Source organism: Vidua chalybeata, chromosome 3 (genome assembly GCF_026979565.1).
Source record: "Vidua chalybeata isolate OUT-0048 chromosome 3, bVidCha1 merged haplotype, whole genome shotgun sequence".
Classification (NCBI taxonomy): domain Eukaryota; kingdom Metazoa; phylum Chordata; class Aves; order Passeriformes; family Viduidae; genus Vidua; species Vidua chalybeata.
This window is the reverse complement of record NC_071532.1, coordinates 71,784,077-71,800,374: the sequence shown is the minus strand read 5'-3', so window position 1 is coordinate 71,800,374 and position 16,298 is coordinate 71,784,077. Positions and strand designations below refer to the sequence as shown.

The 16,298-nt window shown below is 34.2% G+C and overlaps 1 protein-coding gene across 1 annotated transcript in view; it reads left to right on the top strand.

The window, feature by feature from the left end:
• Positions 1–16,298, top strand: part of GRIK2 (glutamate ionotropic receptor kainate type subunit 2) — a 358,915-nt gene that overhangs the window by 323,819 nt on the left and 18,798 nt on the right. The window contains exon 18 of the mRNA XM_053937989.1: positions 1–111. This exon is cut by the window's left edge and continues 115 nt beyond it. Within this exon, the coding sequence (XP_053793964.1) occupies positions 1–111 (111 nt within the window). The remainder of the gene's footprint in view (positions 112–16,298) is intronic.

Here is a 16,298-nt window from a genome sequence, read left to right as displayed (position 1 = left end):
CATTTCTAATGGAGTCGACCACCATTGAGTTTGTCACACAGAGGAACTGTAATCTAACACAGATTGGAGGCCTGATAGACTCCAAAGGTTACGGCGTTGGAACTCCCATGGGTAGGTGATATGTCAAACACTTGTTCTCTGTTCATTAATCTTAGTTGCTGCAGCAGCATAGGAAACATCCCATACATTGCTAGCGCTTACCTTTATTTTCATTTCTCAGCCAGACACAATACATATTTTGTCAAAGTTCATGGATTTTATTGCATTTTTAAAAAAGGAAACAGTTGTTACTTTGTAAATAGTTGTATATTTTCATATGATAAATTTGTCTTACGTGGTGCCTTCCCTATGTTCAACAACAACAGCACTGTTCACAGTACTTTATTTTATAATGAAAAAGTTTTAAATATGTTGATCTCTGTGTTTAGAGAATGAAGTCCTGGTGGTGGAAGGTTTGCATTAGCAAGTGGGGCTGAATCTTTTAAAGTGAGAGGGCTAATCGCTGAGATTGCTAAAAGAGGAGGAAAATATTCCATACCATGCCACAGACAAAACAAAAATTGATTTATCCTTGTGGAATATGGGTTTGCATATTGTCTTGGAAATTCCAATCTTTAAGTATTTTCCAAGTCAGCTGCTTTTTGCTAAGTACAAAATTTTAGTTGCAAGATTAAAAGCCAACTACAGGTATTAGCTTAGTTGTAGCTTGGCTCCTAGAATCCACAGAAAGGGATTCAGCAAGAACTGATTACCCACTGAGTGTAGTGATTTTTTCAAGGACATGAGGTGAAGATCCAGCTTTAGATTTCATGATAGATGGGAATGAAAATGGTGTCACACAGACTGAAAGTACCACACAATGATTCTACTTAATGTTGTAAAGTGGTTCTACTGACTTATTTCTCAGGCAAATATTTATTTAAAATTCATTTTGAACAAGAATTTATCATCTTGTTATTGTGGATATGTTTTCATTTTTTCTAAGGTAGGTCTTACATTTGGTACTGTTTTTATCTGTGTTAATAACATATGTTAAATCATTGCACTGGGAAAGTTGTGTCCAGTACTATAAATCAAGCACATGGAAAGGAATTTTAAGAAATAAAGTTTACTGGAATATCTTGGATAAAGAGGTACCTAGTATTATCAAATATAGATTTGCCTATATATTGGATATACTAACTGCTACTTCAATAACATCTTTGAAATTTTCATTATTTCAGTAATTTTCTATGTAATGGACATCTGCTGAAGAAATTATGATTCTGTTCACGCTGTCTTTGAACAGTTAGTTGTTAGGAATCTAGTTTTGATTCACACCAAATTTTCCACCCTGTTCTATTGTGGCTCTTGTATTGCTGAATATATTCTATAGGTGTGCAAATGACAGAATGGACTGTACTACAGTCCTGCTGGTCTTTTTGGCATCTTATATTTTCTTATTTATAAACATTTTTGTTATTTTGAGGATAAAACCCACCTTCCATTTAGGTTTAGTATGGAAAAAATCAAATCTTGGGGATAGTTTATAATCTTTGAATAATCTGCATGCAAACTTGTGAAGCATCTGAGGCATGCTCCAGAAATTTAAGTGAACATTGAAATGCCAAACTGATAGGAATCAGAGAGACCAAAACACTCTAGAAATTGTTCTGTTTATTTGTAAGTCAGAAAAGCATCATAAACACCAGAGAAAACAGCTTTAAAACAATGATAAATCCAGGAACAGAATTCTGGATTTTAAGTTTAGGGGAAGAAATGTTGAATGCAAAGAGGCAAGGAAGTTGAGTAAGCTGTCTTTTGGTCTTTGTTCCCTACTTTACACAGGGACAGAATGCACTATTTCTTCATTGACTTTGAGTCATATCAGAGACATTATTCAGCTCTTATTCATCCACAAGATTCCAAGTAACAACAAATTATCTGTGTCAAGAGAAATAATATAATGTTGTTCAAGGGGATAGGTGAGCTGACAGTTGTCTTGAATCAAGATGAAACAAATAGAGGACATACCTGCAGGAATCAGCAGTCACCAAAGGAGGCAAAATAAGACTTGAAAACAATTTTAAACTTAATAAAACCAGTTGAAGAAAGATCTGAAAAAAAAGATGACAGCTTCATAAGGAGAAATAGAACAGAATATAAAATAGGATGTAAAGTAAAATTTTTCACAAAAGAAATGAAGGTAGAACAAAACAGCATCTGGGGCTTTCCCAGAACAGCTAAGAATAAGAGATTAATCCAATATTTTGTCAGTATCTATGAAATGCTGTTGAGAGAGCTGACATTTATAGTGGGTTTATATCCTCTGTATTAGGTGCACAATCTCAGAGCAGAGGATTGTGCAGCCTCTGCTAGAATGATGCATAGTTTGCACATGCATTTGAAAGGAATCCTTATGAAGAAGCATTTCCATGTTGTCTGTCAGAATAGTTTTGTTAAATATTTTGCTTTATTGGAGCTAAAAAGTATTACAGAGCAGTGGATAATGCAGAATATTCTCATGCATTATAGCTAATCTCATTTCTACAGGAAAGAATAATTCTGGAGACTTTAAAAGAACTAATGACATGGTTATATCTACAGAAGTAGATTACATCATTATTTAATGACGATGAAAGAACTTTATAGACATGCAACTGAGTAATATCTTTTTAGAGTTAATAATCCTCCAAGTAACTTGTCAAGTGCTTGGAAAAGTGCAGTATAATGGGCTTCACATACAAAGTATATGCTTTTGCCTATTTGAGAGGCAACTTGGCTCCAAGAACCACACAGAACTACTTGTGTTTATAGAATCACAGAATCACAGAATATGCTGTATTGGAAGGGACCCATCAGGATCATTGAGTCCAACTCACAGCCCTGAACATGGCACTCTAAAAAATTACACCATGTGCCTGAGAGCATTGTCCAAACACTTGAACTCAGACAGGCTTGATGCTGTGGGCACTTTCTTGGGGAGTCTGTTCCAGGGCCCAACCACCCTCTGGGGTGAATCATCTCAGAGAATCATCTCCTGATATCAAACCTAAAAGTCCCCTGACTCTGCTTCATGCTGTTTCTAGTCTTGTCACTGGTCACCACAGCGAAGAGATCTGTACCTCCCCTGTCTCTCCCCCTCATGAGGAATTTGTAACTGCAATGGGGTCTCCCTCTGTCTCCTCCAGGCTAAACAGACCAAGTGACCTCAGCTGCTCCTCATAAATCTTCTCTTCCAGACTCTTCACCACTTTTGTGGCCCTCATTAGGATGCTCTCTAATGGTTTAAGGTCTCATATTGTGGTGCCCAAAGCTGCCCCCAGCACTCGACGTGAGGCTGCCCCAGTGCAGAGCAGAGCAGGACAATGCCCTCCCTTGCCCAGCTGGCGATGCTGTGCCTGATGCGCCCCAGGACAGGATTGGCCCTCCTGGCTCCAGGGCACTGCTGGCTCATGTTCAACTTGCCATTGACCAGAACATCCAGGTCCCTTTCCACAGTGCTGCTTTCCAGCCTCTTTTTCCCTAGTCTCTACACACAACCAGAGTTGCCCTGTCCCAGGTGCAGAATTCAGCACTTGCCGTTTTTAAACTTCATATGATGTTACAGGCATGGTATTGGGAAGATATAGATGTCATCTGCAAAATTTACAAAAAATCCAGTTTATTGCCAGGAACAGTGGCTTGAAAATGCAGAAGTCTTTGCACCATAAGCAGTTGCAACAGATCTTATGTTGACTGCAGTAGAAAGGATATGGTTACTTTTGGAGACCAGCACCAAAGGAAGTAGGTGCAATAGATCTTGATTATTTTAAAGACAATGGAATAATAATTAGTGAGAAAATAATTTGCTTGAGTTTAAGCAGCTACAAGTAAAAGATCTTAAAAGCTTTCCTTACAGAAAAATATTCTATCAGTTTATGACAAGATAATCACTTGGAAAATGCAACCAAGCAAATATAGCAACAGTTTAGAGTACTGCAGTAAAGGTTCTCTGCTCATTATGATAATATTTTAAATTTAGAGAAAGTAAATCACACAAGATTAGGAGAAAAAAATAAAAAACAAAATCCTGTGGATCAGGAAGTACATAGGTATCAATTCCTTCCCCAGAAATTGGAGAAGCAAATTATGAGTTTACATGATTATTTTATTTCCTCTAAAAGCATTAGTGAAGTAAAGAAATTTTAGATTGCTAAAATGTAACTTTGAGGAAGGAAATTAGAAAGAGTGTACTTTTGGCACAAAATAGGATTGTCAGAATCAGCACACATCTTTAAAATCAACAAGATACAGTGATACTTGAAATAGGTGCAAAGCAGAATTCTGTATGGTATCTTTTCAGCAGTGAAATATAAACTAGGGAGAGTGAAATATGAGCAAGGGAAAAATTGGTAAATTATGCATACAATGACTGATTCTCATTATATAAGTTTTTGAATTAAAGTTCTGTATGCACCAGAATTCATTTTTGGTCAGCCACTTCTGATGCTAGGCTAAAAAAACTTGATTTATAAGGAAAAGAGAAAAACAGACCTGGGATGAGATGTCTTATAGCAACTGATACTTTGGAGTGGATAAGGGAGAACCTTGTAATGTGTTGTGTTTGTTTTGTTGTCTATCTTTGCAACATTGTTTATAGCTTTGTAACCAAGAGTATAATAGTTGCTCTACTAGAGAACATTTGTTTGATTTTTTTTAATAATCTTCCAGTTTGAAAATCTACATGCAAGGGGTTTTTATTTGCTTTATTCTGGCATGTTTTATCAGGAGCATTATTTTGGCAGGTCTGTGCTCTTCATCAGTGAATCTGACAGAGAGGAAAATTATTTGCATATTGTTGTCAACATAGTGCATGGCTGCTTTCTCATTTCTATCACATTATAATCATATGTATAGATATTACCCACAGTTATCTATTAGAAATGCACATAAGTGTCTTTTAGTGGTTGGAATTTGTCTTTGTGGGGGCATTCACCTCATCATCCAATATTGATATTCAAGGGAGGAATGAAGAGCAGGAAGGAGGGAAGAAGAAAGAGAGTGAAAAGACAATTAACAAAGTGGTAGTGGGAGAGGAGGGAGGGAGAACAAATCCTTTGGGTATGTAGGGCAACTTATGCTTTCTGTTATAAATCATCTGAAGTGTTTGTTATCATTTCCAGTAGTTTCAATTTCCCATTCCATCATCATGCTTGTTTAAAATTTGGGTTGTTCTTGAATATAGCCCAGTTGGGCCTAAATTTACAATTGCAACGGGCTCCTAAGTGTTTATGATACATCTAAATGCTTATAGTCATCCTATCAAACTTATTATAGCATTATTTTCAAGAAAACCTGGACTATCCAGCAATCTACTTTTTATGTCCTACTGAAGCACAGTTAATGTGAATTTCTTATGGTCAACATGCTGTAAAACACAGTAATATTAAGTGACAAATAATATGTTATAATGAATATTTATTAACATATTTGCTAATATGAACCACATGGAAGGTTAGAAATGTAGCTTTGATGTAAAAGCCTTAATGCTCTCTGAAGCTACTTTCTCCTTTTTGCGGGGGGAGGGGATTGGGTTTTTTTATTTTTTTTTTAATTTTTTTTCTTTCAGTTTTCTACTTTCCAATTGGAAGACACATAGTTGAAATCATCTTTTGGAAAAACCATACTTTATCTCTCTGAAATGTTGTTTCAGGTTCTTATTTCTTTTCTAAATCCCTCTTTCTCTTCAGCATGTTTGACAGCAGGCTATTTCCCATCTGGCTTGGGCAGATTTTCTTCTGAATTACCATTTGCTTCAGTGTTGAACCTGGAGCACATAGATGGCTGACAAGTGAATATTTGGAACTGATTCCATATGAATAGACCTACTGAGCATGCACCTTTCAGATCATCTGCCTTTACGTGGCAGATGAGGAATATCCTGTCAGTATATGCCAGACGAACTCTGTGTGTGTGGAGATATATGCAAAGTAATGCCTTTGACATTTTGAAAATGACAAATGGTGTGTGTAAGTAATCTTAAAAATTGCATAAATTTCTTCTAACTCTTAAGAAATACAAAATGGAAAGTAGTATATAGATATAGTGCATAGAAGAAATTAGAGCTAGTCATTTCTCTAATGTTTCTCTGTTGCTGAGCTGCAGAAGATTGCAGAATTAGATTAAGAGGGGACTTTAGTGGTGTAGCAGTGATGTTCCTAAAACACCTGATAGTGGTGAGCAAAAAAAAAAATTGAGAAAAAGGTGAAATACCCATTTATTTATCCTTTATTCCTTTGCATTTAATACAATAAAATTCTGCTATTAATATCAATAGTGCCTCAGTTGCAAAATATAATGAGAAGAATTTTTGAATATATTACATGATTCTCTTAAATTTTGCAAGGTTTTTTGACTAACTCTTCACTAGCTGTGGTCAAGCAGATCAAACTATGACTCTTCTAGGGCAATTGCTTTTTGCGTCCCTGGCACTTCCATATTGATGGACTACCAAGATGCCCTGAGAAATGCTGGAAAGGGTTAAACATTTAGATCTTTGAAAGCTAATTGTTAACTCAAAAACTGTTTAAAAAACCCTCCAAAAACTGCACTCCCCTGGCTATATAGGGACTCTTCACTGTACATGGGCATAAAATACATCTCTCAGGATAGGAATGATATAAAGTGATGTATTTTGGAGTCAACATTTCCAACATTTCATTGCCAAGATAAGTCTTATGTAAATACCCATTATACATATTTACAATAACTTGCAATAGTAACACAGATACAGCTATGAAAATTAATTTGTATAAGTGTATAAAATAGATCTGCATAGGGGCTATTTATAAATTCACAATAGAAAGTTGGCAACTACTGTAATGCAAGCAAGTTATACCTCATATGTCAAAAAGAAAAATGTATGAGTGGAATCAACAGCATTCCAGCAAAAATGCATTGGCTGCAGGCCCCAGATATCAGCACAGTCACTTAAGTTCAAAGTATGAAACAAAACTTCAAGGTTCTCATGTTCTATTTGTTCACAGGTGCCTTTTTTAGTGAAGTTCTCTTTTCTGTAAATTCAAATGAAATATCAAATAAAATGTCTTTTTTTACAGACATTTTTACCTCTTACACAAAAAACCATATTTTTCACAGGACATTGTTCTAAGAGATTCTCAAAATTGTGCCCACTCACATATGAATTCCAAAAAATCTCTTTGGCAAACTAATGTAATGTGCACATCACTTATGTGTAGAAATTTCTTTATATATTTTGGCATAATGTAACCAATCTTAACATTTTAAAATTTTATTTTTGTAAAATCAGACCCAAGAGTGGGGTTAGTTTCCTTTCTTTTGTATTTTTTTTTGAATTTCAGTCAGCTGTGTAGCATGTAATTAAAATACTGTTTGGAGTATGTGCATTTTGAAGACAGTAAAATTAATATAATTTCATCAGTCACAGAATCTAGAAAGAGTATTTCACACTCCATTCATTTAAATTAAAGATTCTACTGCAGAAAAAAAAAAAATTCAGACAATAATTTATGATCTGCTACTTGATATCTTCTCTAGTAATATGACTTCATTAATTATTTATATTTATCTAAGCCATTAATAAATTAAATAAAATAGCATTCTTCCTACCTCAGTGATAGGCTGCTGAATTCAGAGAGAATTTAAACAAATAAATTGTTTAATCAATGAATGTATAACAGTTAATTCTTTTTTTGTATCCTGTAACTATGTAGAGATTCAGCTGATTTATATTACCTGTTCTGTCTTTAGGGAGTGATGTATAAGAAGTATTCACAGTTTTTATATTATACTACAGAATTTTTTTAGCTGACCTGACCATGTTTTTAATGCAAGTATTTTACAAAATATTTCTCTATCTGCCGTTTTTTAAGGGCATGTTTCCAAATATAGAAAATTTTAAATCAGTGAGGCATATAAATTACTCAAGACAGATTTTTAATAGATGCTTGTAATTTCAAATACTATAGCTTAATGCATTAAAAATACAAACAAATAAATTATTCATTTCCAAAATATCTTAACTCTCCCCTTAGTGTTTAGCCAGCCTCTTTCCTTGCTGCATTTATTATTACAGATGGATTTTTTTAGCCTGGCTGCTTTTTTTTTTTTTTTTTTTTTTTTTTTTTTTTTTTTTTGTAAATGTCTAAAAATAATTTAACTTTGGGCCTTGCCTGCAAAATAAAAAGTAGGTAAAATAAGAGTAAGTGCCCTGTAAATGTATGACCAGCATTTTAGAATTTCATCATCTTATAGATGTGTAGGATGTTGTCCCCTATGTTTTGTCTAGCTTTTAAAAGACCAGAGCTTTGCTATTTGCAACAACATATCTGAATAGGATGTGTGGGAATGGTTTAAAGCTGCACCAGGAGAGTTTTTGACTGGATATTAGGAAGCATTTCTTTATCCATAGGGGGGGGTCAAACACTGGAATGTACTTTCTAGAGACATGGCTAATACCCCAATCCTATCAATGTTTGAGACACATTTGGACAATGCCCTTACCAGTGTGCTTTTATTTGGTCAGCCCTGGATTGGTCAGTCAGTTGGACAAAATAATTGTTGCAGGTCCCTTTAAGCTGAAATATTCTATTCTGTTCTGTTCTATTCCTTTGATGCCATTTTTTATACAGTTCATTTATTTTTCTTTTTTCTTTCCCTTTCGTTTTTCCTTTTTTCACTTGTCCTTTGTTTTTTTTTTTTTTTTTTTTTCCCTCATTTTCTTTCTGTTTACTTTTACACTTAGAGAAGTTTGCTAGATGCACCAAAAGGATTGGGTTGGAGTGTTAGATTTTAATCACTGAGTGCTTTCAACTTCAGTATTCCCAGTATGTTTTAATGTAGTTAATCAGACCAATTACATTACTTCAATTTTTACATTGTTCAGTTCTGACAAAGTGTTTTCTTCTTGGTAAGAAGATGAAGTTCTTTGTTGCTTTTCCAACTGCTTTTTTGAGGACAGATTTGAAGGAAAGACTTTTTTACCTAGAGAAGTGTTTGACAAGAGACTTTTACATGCCTACTGCTTCCATTCTATGGTGTTTTTCTCTGTTTCAGCACAGTTACACAAACATTCCTGCACATTTTCAGCCTGTTTCTCTAATTTTAATATACTTCTATTAGGAACAACAGGGATAGCAAGGATTTAAAGATTGATTTTGTGAACCAGATAATTTATTAAATTAAAAATAAATAAACTAACAAGAAAACTGAAAACCAAACAAACAAACAAAACAAAGTTCCTCGGTCATAACAGTTCTATCTCTAACATATGTGAATTCAAAAGGCTGAAGTTTCACTGTCATGTCAAACTGCCATAGGACTACTGCACTTTGCAAAAACTGACAGCTATTTGAGCTGGTTTAGTGAACTAAATCAGCAGAATTGTGTTCATCTTTTTTTTCATGAAATTATTTTGCTTCATATTTGTCTATAGCGGCTAATGAGGCTGGAAGTATTCACAGTATGAAGGAAGCAGTGATAGTAGGCAAACAGGGGTGTGGAAGAGAAAATGGGATTTCTATACACGCAGTTGTTAGGCCAAGTCTGAAGACAATCCTGAGAGACTTCCCTGCTTTCTGGTAGTTTCAAAATGGTCTAATATATCTCTCAGTAGGAGAAACAAAACAGTTGTAATTTAACAGATGTGAGTGGATGCAGTGCAGAGGGGAGCTGTCTAAGTGACTTTTCCATATGTTTAAAATTGTTATTTTCCCAATACCTTCCATTCATTCTGTCTCAAAGTTTGCAGAACTTGAGCATCATCCCCTTCACATTGGTGCTTTTTTTTTTTACCTTATGTTTTTTCTCCTGGATGCCTAGGCTAAGAATCAAAGAACATTATGATAGCAAGAGAGCCACAAGAAATTACAATACTGACTAATATTAAAAATATTAAAAGAAAAAAAAAAAAAAACATCCCATGGATCATTTCAAAAGTATCTGTTTGGAGTTTATAAATATTCCTTACTCTTTGAAGTTAAGTTCTTACCATAGCTAAGGCTGCTTTCCGTATCCTGACATAATTCTCTTTTCACACCTCCACCAAACTTAAAAGGTGACATATTTTGAAAAGTTGTTTTGAAAGCTTTCCTTAAATCTCAGGCAAGACTAGAAAACAATACTAGTGAGCACAGTGACTGGCACTGAGCATTACCGGCACATTTATTTCAAGTAATACATACATTTGGCAGTCAGTGATCAATGCAGAACTTAATTTTAGATATTTTTTTTCCAGGAGACACAGGAAGGATTTTTTTTTTTTTCTTAAATATTTTTTGTTACTTCTCGTAAACGTTAAACTATTTTCTAAAATCAGAATTCTATGTTGCTTTGTTTGAAGAAATAAAAGAAAAAGAACACCCTAGGCTCTACAGAGAGACAGTTAGTGAGATTTGCTTCTTCTCTTCCAGTAACTCTGTTGTGTCTGACACTCGTGGGTAAACAGAAGGTCTATTCTTTTTACACATCCTTTTACACATCTATGATTAAATATATTTATGTGAAACCAGCAAAGCCACAGATATGAATAATACAGAAAACTTTCAAAAAGCAGTTTCAAAACTGAAAGGAATATCAGGTAAATTATATATCAATTTAGTTCCCAAAATTGTTAACAATACGCTTGGTTGATGTAACTGAAAAAAAATTCTACATATCTGAAAATAGTGAACAGTTTGGAAGTATAAAATTTTTTGCAAATGTATTCCCAGATTTCCTCTGTTAAGTACAAAACCCATTCAACATTGGCTGTCAATTTAATCACTGTTGTGATTTCAGAATCTGTAGCTATTTCCTGCTGATACTGTGTGGGTGGGACACAGGATATCTGAGCCACCTTTGTTACCTGTTGTAAAGTACTGCTCCTGGAGAAAATTTTTCATCTCATAGTCCAGAATTCTATTTAAAAACTCTGTATATTTTCTTATGTAAATGTATACATATACCCTTAGTTAATTAAAAAAAAAAATTCATTTCGAATATGAATACACAACACGCAAACATCTTTCCACTGCCTGTAGTTTTCAAGATCTAAAGTAGTAGTAGAAGTATTAATAATAATAATAATAATAGTAATAATAATAATAATAATAATAATAATAATAATAATAATAATAATTCTAGGCAATAATTTGTTTTTATGGTTAAGACACCCTAGATCTTTTGAAGCTACTTGTTACCATCAGACCATATACATTACATAATATGAGAATTTTCATCCTTGGAGATGAGACATATAAATAAATCTGTCTCTGTAGAAGTAAATAGGAAACCATGTACCAAGACAGAATGCCTTTTTCTTATGCTTGCCTGCACTTAGTCTGTAATCCTTCATACAATATGAACTGTAATATTCATCACTTATACATGCATAAAAGTGCTGAGCTTCAGGTCTCCTATAACTAAAACAAATTAATACATTTGTCTTCATTAGTTGAACATAATGAAAAAAAAAAGGTGCAAATTATTTATTTTTATGCAGGTCAAGCCATGTGTTGAAACTAATTAGAGAATTTCAACTGCCTGAGCAGTTAATTTATTATTTCTGAAATGTAAGAGTGTGTAACTAACATATTTGATGAAAGAACTGTTTTTTATAGTCGCCTCAGGATTATGAGCATATTGAAGCACTATCTGGGAGGCATGCTGAGACTGAGCTTTATATCAACAAGAAATTGCCAAAACACTTAACATCCTGTAGTGTTTGTGAGCTGACTCTGCCTTAAAGGGGCTTTTAGTAGGAACTTACCAAACAGATATAACCAAAGCAAAGACATTATTTAAATTTCATGTTGATGTTCTTGTGCCTAGGACAATAATGTATGGTATTCACATATGTTGTGCAAATGGTCTAGGAGTAAGTCATACGTGAAGCAACTGAGGGAGCTGGGGTTGTTTAGCCTGGAGAAAATGAGGCTTAGGGGAGACCTTCAAGAAGGTTGGTCTTTTCTCCCAGGCAACTAGCAACAGGACAAGGGAAAATGGTCTCAAAGTGCTTCAAGAGAGGTTCAGGTTGGACATGAGAAAGAATTTCTTTGCTGGAAGTGATAGAAAGTACTGGAATGGGGTGTCCAGGGAATCTGTGGAATCACCATCCCTGAAAGTGTTCACAGAACAGCTGGATGTCGCACTTTATGCCATGGTTTAGTTGACAGGGTAATGTTTGGTCAAACATTGGACTTGATGATCTTGGAGGTCTTTTCCAAAATTAATGATTCTATGATTCCATGAGTCTATGGATTGGATTGACAAAGACTCATCTACAAATTTAAAATTCCTCTGGCCTGATACATTTCCCTGAATTAGAAAAAAAAACTGGTGTATTACATCCCAGCATATGGTGTTTCCATGGTTTGCAGCTAGATGCACCCAAGGCCACTTCACATGATGAAACAGTTAATATCAAGATATTAATTGTTTAGAGAATTTCCCTTATAGCTTGCCAAAGGATCAGGGTGTTCTGCAAAAGTGTTTTCAGGTTTTCAGGTCTGGACAGTTTTGTTCTGACCTTATACTTGCCTTTCAACATAATCTTATCTGCCTAACCAAAATGTTCACATATACCAGAAATACTTGTAGAATTCCTTTAGGCTTCGTTAATTCATCAGTTTATTCTTGGGTAGTGTTAGACAAATATTTCTTTCAAAGGAAGCTATATTTGCAAACCATTCATATGTGACTGTCACAGATTTGCGAGGTGAATTGAAAAAGGAAAGCACTGTACAAATATAAAATACTTTTATCTGTGGCAAAAACAATATCATTGATTTTCTCACTAGAGGTTTCAACAAAGACATCTTCCCATTCTGCAGCTGTGCAATTCAATAGGGGTAGAGAGATAATAATGTATTATGATAATGATCTTTTCAAATTTTCTGTGATGGCAAAATGCATGAAGAGTCTATGAAAAATGTTACTATCACTCATTTGTTTAACCTAAGAGATGTGCTTTAGAGCAGTTTATAATGATAGTTTGAGGAGTGGCTGAAAAACACTAACCTGTGTCAAACAAAAGAAAGAAAGGTATAGCTGGAAGTCTAATACAATAATTGAATAATGATCTGAGTACTTAAAACAGTAATAAAAATCCATGAACGTCTTCATTTTGTTTAGGTTATCTTGGTATCAAAAAAAAAAAAAAAACAAACCTGTGTATTTAGTATTAAACCTGTTATTGTCATGTCTTATTTGAATTATTTATTATAGGCAACCATTATCCTGTTTTGTTTTGTTTTATAATATACTCACTGTGGAGGATAGATATATTTTAATCTAGTTACAAATTAATATTTTTAAGTATGTTCTTTTCCCTGTCCTAAAACAATAAGTATTTATGAACATGAGAATTACTTAATGGCTACTGTACTTCCAATTCCCAAATATTAATCTAAGTTTGATATCAATTATTTTGCATATTTATGTCAGCTAAAAATCTGTCAGCTAAAAACTTTTCATATTTATGTCAGCTATAAATCTCAGCTACATCATTCATCTTGGTTACATTTCAGCTTTATATACCTACATGAACTTTAAAACAATGGTTCCATAAAGAAATGACCAGAAATTAGTCTCAGATGGGAATGGTTATGAGTGGGAAGAAGTGAAAACAATTAGAGAACACACCACATGAGAAAGTGTTTTGATTACATTTAGCATAAAATACTGATTTTATGTGTTCCCTGATTTACTAGAAACTTGTCTTTTCCAAGCCATACACATAGCTCAAAGATGAATATGTGTATATATATTTATTTATGTAAAGGTATAATGAACAGGTTTGGTTTGGATTTTGTTTTGAATGTTTGCAGTTTTAATTTAGATATGGGGTAGTTTAGACTGCTAAAATCTAGTTAGACAGTAAACATCTACTGAGGATTTTCTATTATAGTAACTGAAACTTAATCATCAAAAAGTTGATTTTGAAAATGGAGCCAGGGACTGGGAACTGATAGAATCCCTTTTCTTTCTTCATACATTTCTTGGCGTTTTTAGGACCCACAGATAGGAAGAATGAACCAAGCTACATTGACCCTTCTTTCTGTTGCTTCCTTCCCATCCTGCTTAGAGAAGGTAAAGAGGGTTAGGGAGCTGAAGTGACTGTAACTTTTAAAACAAAAACATTTCTGTGGAGATAAAGTAAGTGCTTCTCCTATAGCCAGCACCTAATACTTTCCTATGGCATGTGATAACTGTGACTGTCAGTCTTTATTACTGAGTGCTGACTATACTCTAGATTCCTGGAAGGTTTTTCAGTCCCTGTGATGTATGAGGCTGTAGGAAATAGTTTTCCATGGTTCTTCATAATCAGAACATTTACTCCACAGTTAGGTGTAAACCTTTCATGTTGTTTCTGTCATGCCTATGACTGCAGTATGCATGACACTTGTGAGAAACTGAACCCCACATAGTGTGTGACCAGCTATGTCCTGGGAAGGACTGTCTGTTCCAGAGGACTGAGCTGAATTTTGTCTTGTAAAAGTAAAAGGAAACCTCTGTCATAGTAACAGATGAGCAGGTATAAAAGAACAATACAAACCCCAAAACTTTCAAGTATGATATCCCTAAGCATGCAAGCAGTTTGGTGGCAGAATATTTAGACTGTGGTTCTTGATAGGGCTAAGTGATTGGATAAGAGAGATGTTGTTAGCTAAAACTTAAATGATTCACCCATTCCCAGTAGTATAAATGGTGTTAATCAGCATTCTTATGGAAATTTCAGGCATGCTTATACTGGAGTGAGATTGTGACTGCAGTATATTGTATTTACACACAAACTGTCTTTAGGATAGATAGATAAAGCTGGCATAATCACAACAGGAATGGGTTCACGCTGAAAAATAAACTCAAAACAAGTAAGACAGAACTCTCCCATTCTGACTTTAGTGCTTTTTCCTTTCAATTGATAAAACTAGGAATTGAACTGGTTGTTTTGTTCATTGTATACTAGTCACATACAGCCTCAAACCTAGATATCTTTCCTGTTATATGTGGCTTTCACCTTCCCATAAATATTTTATTACTGAAAGGAGTTCTAAATTATTTCAATTTTGTAACTAGGTTCTGAATATGATGGTGTATTCCTAACAACCTTTGCCTTTTGTTTTGGCCAAGTACAGAGAATATGAAATAATGTTGCAAGATAAATAGAACTGTCTTGGGATTATTAATAACAAAAAAAAAAAAAAACACAGAAATAAAAGATGCTATCCATGGTCTCTGTGTATTCAGAATGTATTTTTACTATCTAGAAAATCAAAAGTAACATGTAAGTATGTCCTGTGGGCATATTTAAAAACACTAGGAGATTCATAGTCATTCCTTTTGGTAAAATGCCTCATGCATGATGGAAAAAATATTTCCTGGCTCAAAATTTCCTTATCAAAGGAGTTAGTAGAATGCTGATCTTCCTTTTGATTTACTTAAAGTCAAAATCAGTTCTACAGGTCCCAATATGCTCCAACAGCTTTCTTATGATAGAATGAGTAAAACAGACTAAATGTAACCAGGCAGGAGATTTTACTAAGTTAAAATCTAGTAGGGAGCATTTTCAGGACCAGTTAGATCAGCAGAATTTCAAAATACTAATCTGTATGCAGTGAAGCCTCAATATAAAAAGCTTATGTGTTCATAATTTATGTTTAAACATATCATTATGTGCATAAATCTTTATATACTGAGACTTTAGGGCAGAAAACATATCTATGTATACTTTCTGCAGTAACTCTGGGAGACTTAGTTTTGTAGAGATGCTTTAGAAAAAGGTGTTTTATGCAAATTTTCATTTTTATTTTAAACTTTCATAAGCAGGTAACTGCAATTAGAAATTATTGCTTCCCCTCTTGAGGTTGTTGAACTTGTGCAGGAAGGAAGAAACACCTCTATAATCTATAACACAAGGGCTTAAAATTATTCTGGCAGAAATTCTCATTCCTGCAAACAGAAGCTAGAAGAAGATCAACAAATAATTTATAGATTATATTCTGTAGATCGTCCAGTCCCAGTTTGTCAAAGTAATAAATAATCAGTTGATAGGGAAATAAAAGAGGTAGAAACCAACAAAAGAGAGGGGAGAAAAAGTAAGATATTTCCATGCTGGTCTTTTGCCTATGTCTTCACTCAGTGGAAGATTATGCACTCACTTTTTTTCCCTGATTTTGGAAGGATGTTTTAAAAACCACTTCCTTCCCTGTCTTCCCCCCATGCACAGACTTGTAAGATTGGGTTTTTTCAACTGCTTTGTCTTTGTATTGAAGGTTGAGATGTGAAGTTTCTAATTCCTCATGTTTCAGAATTTTATT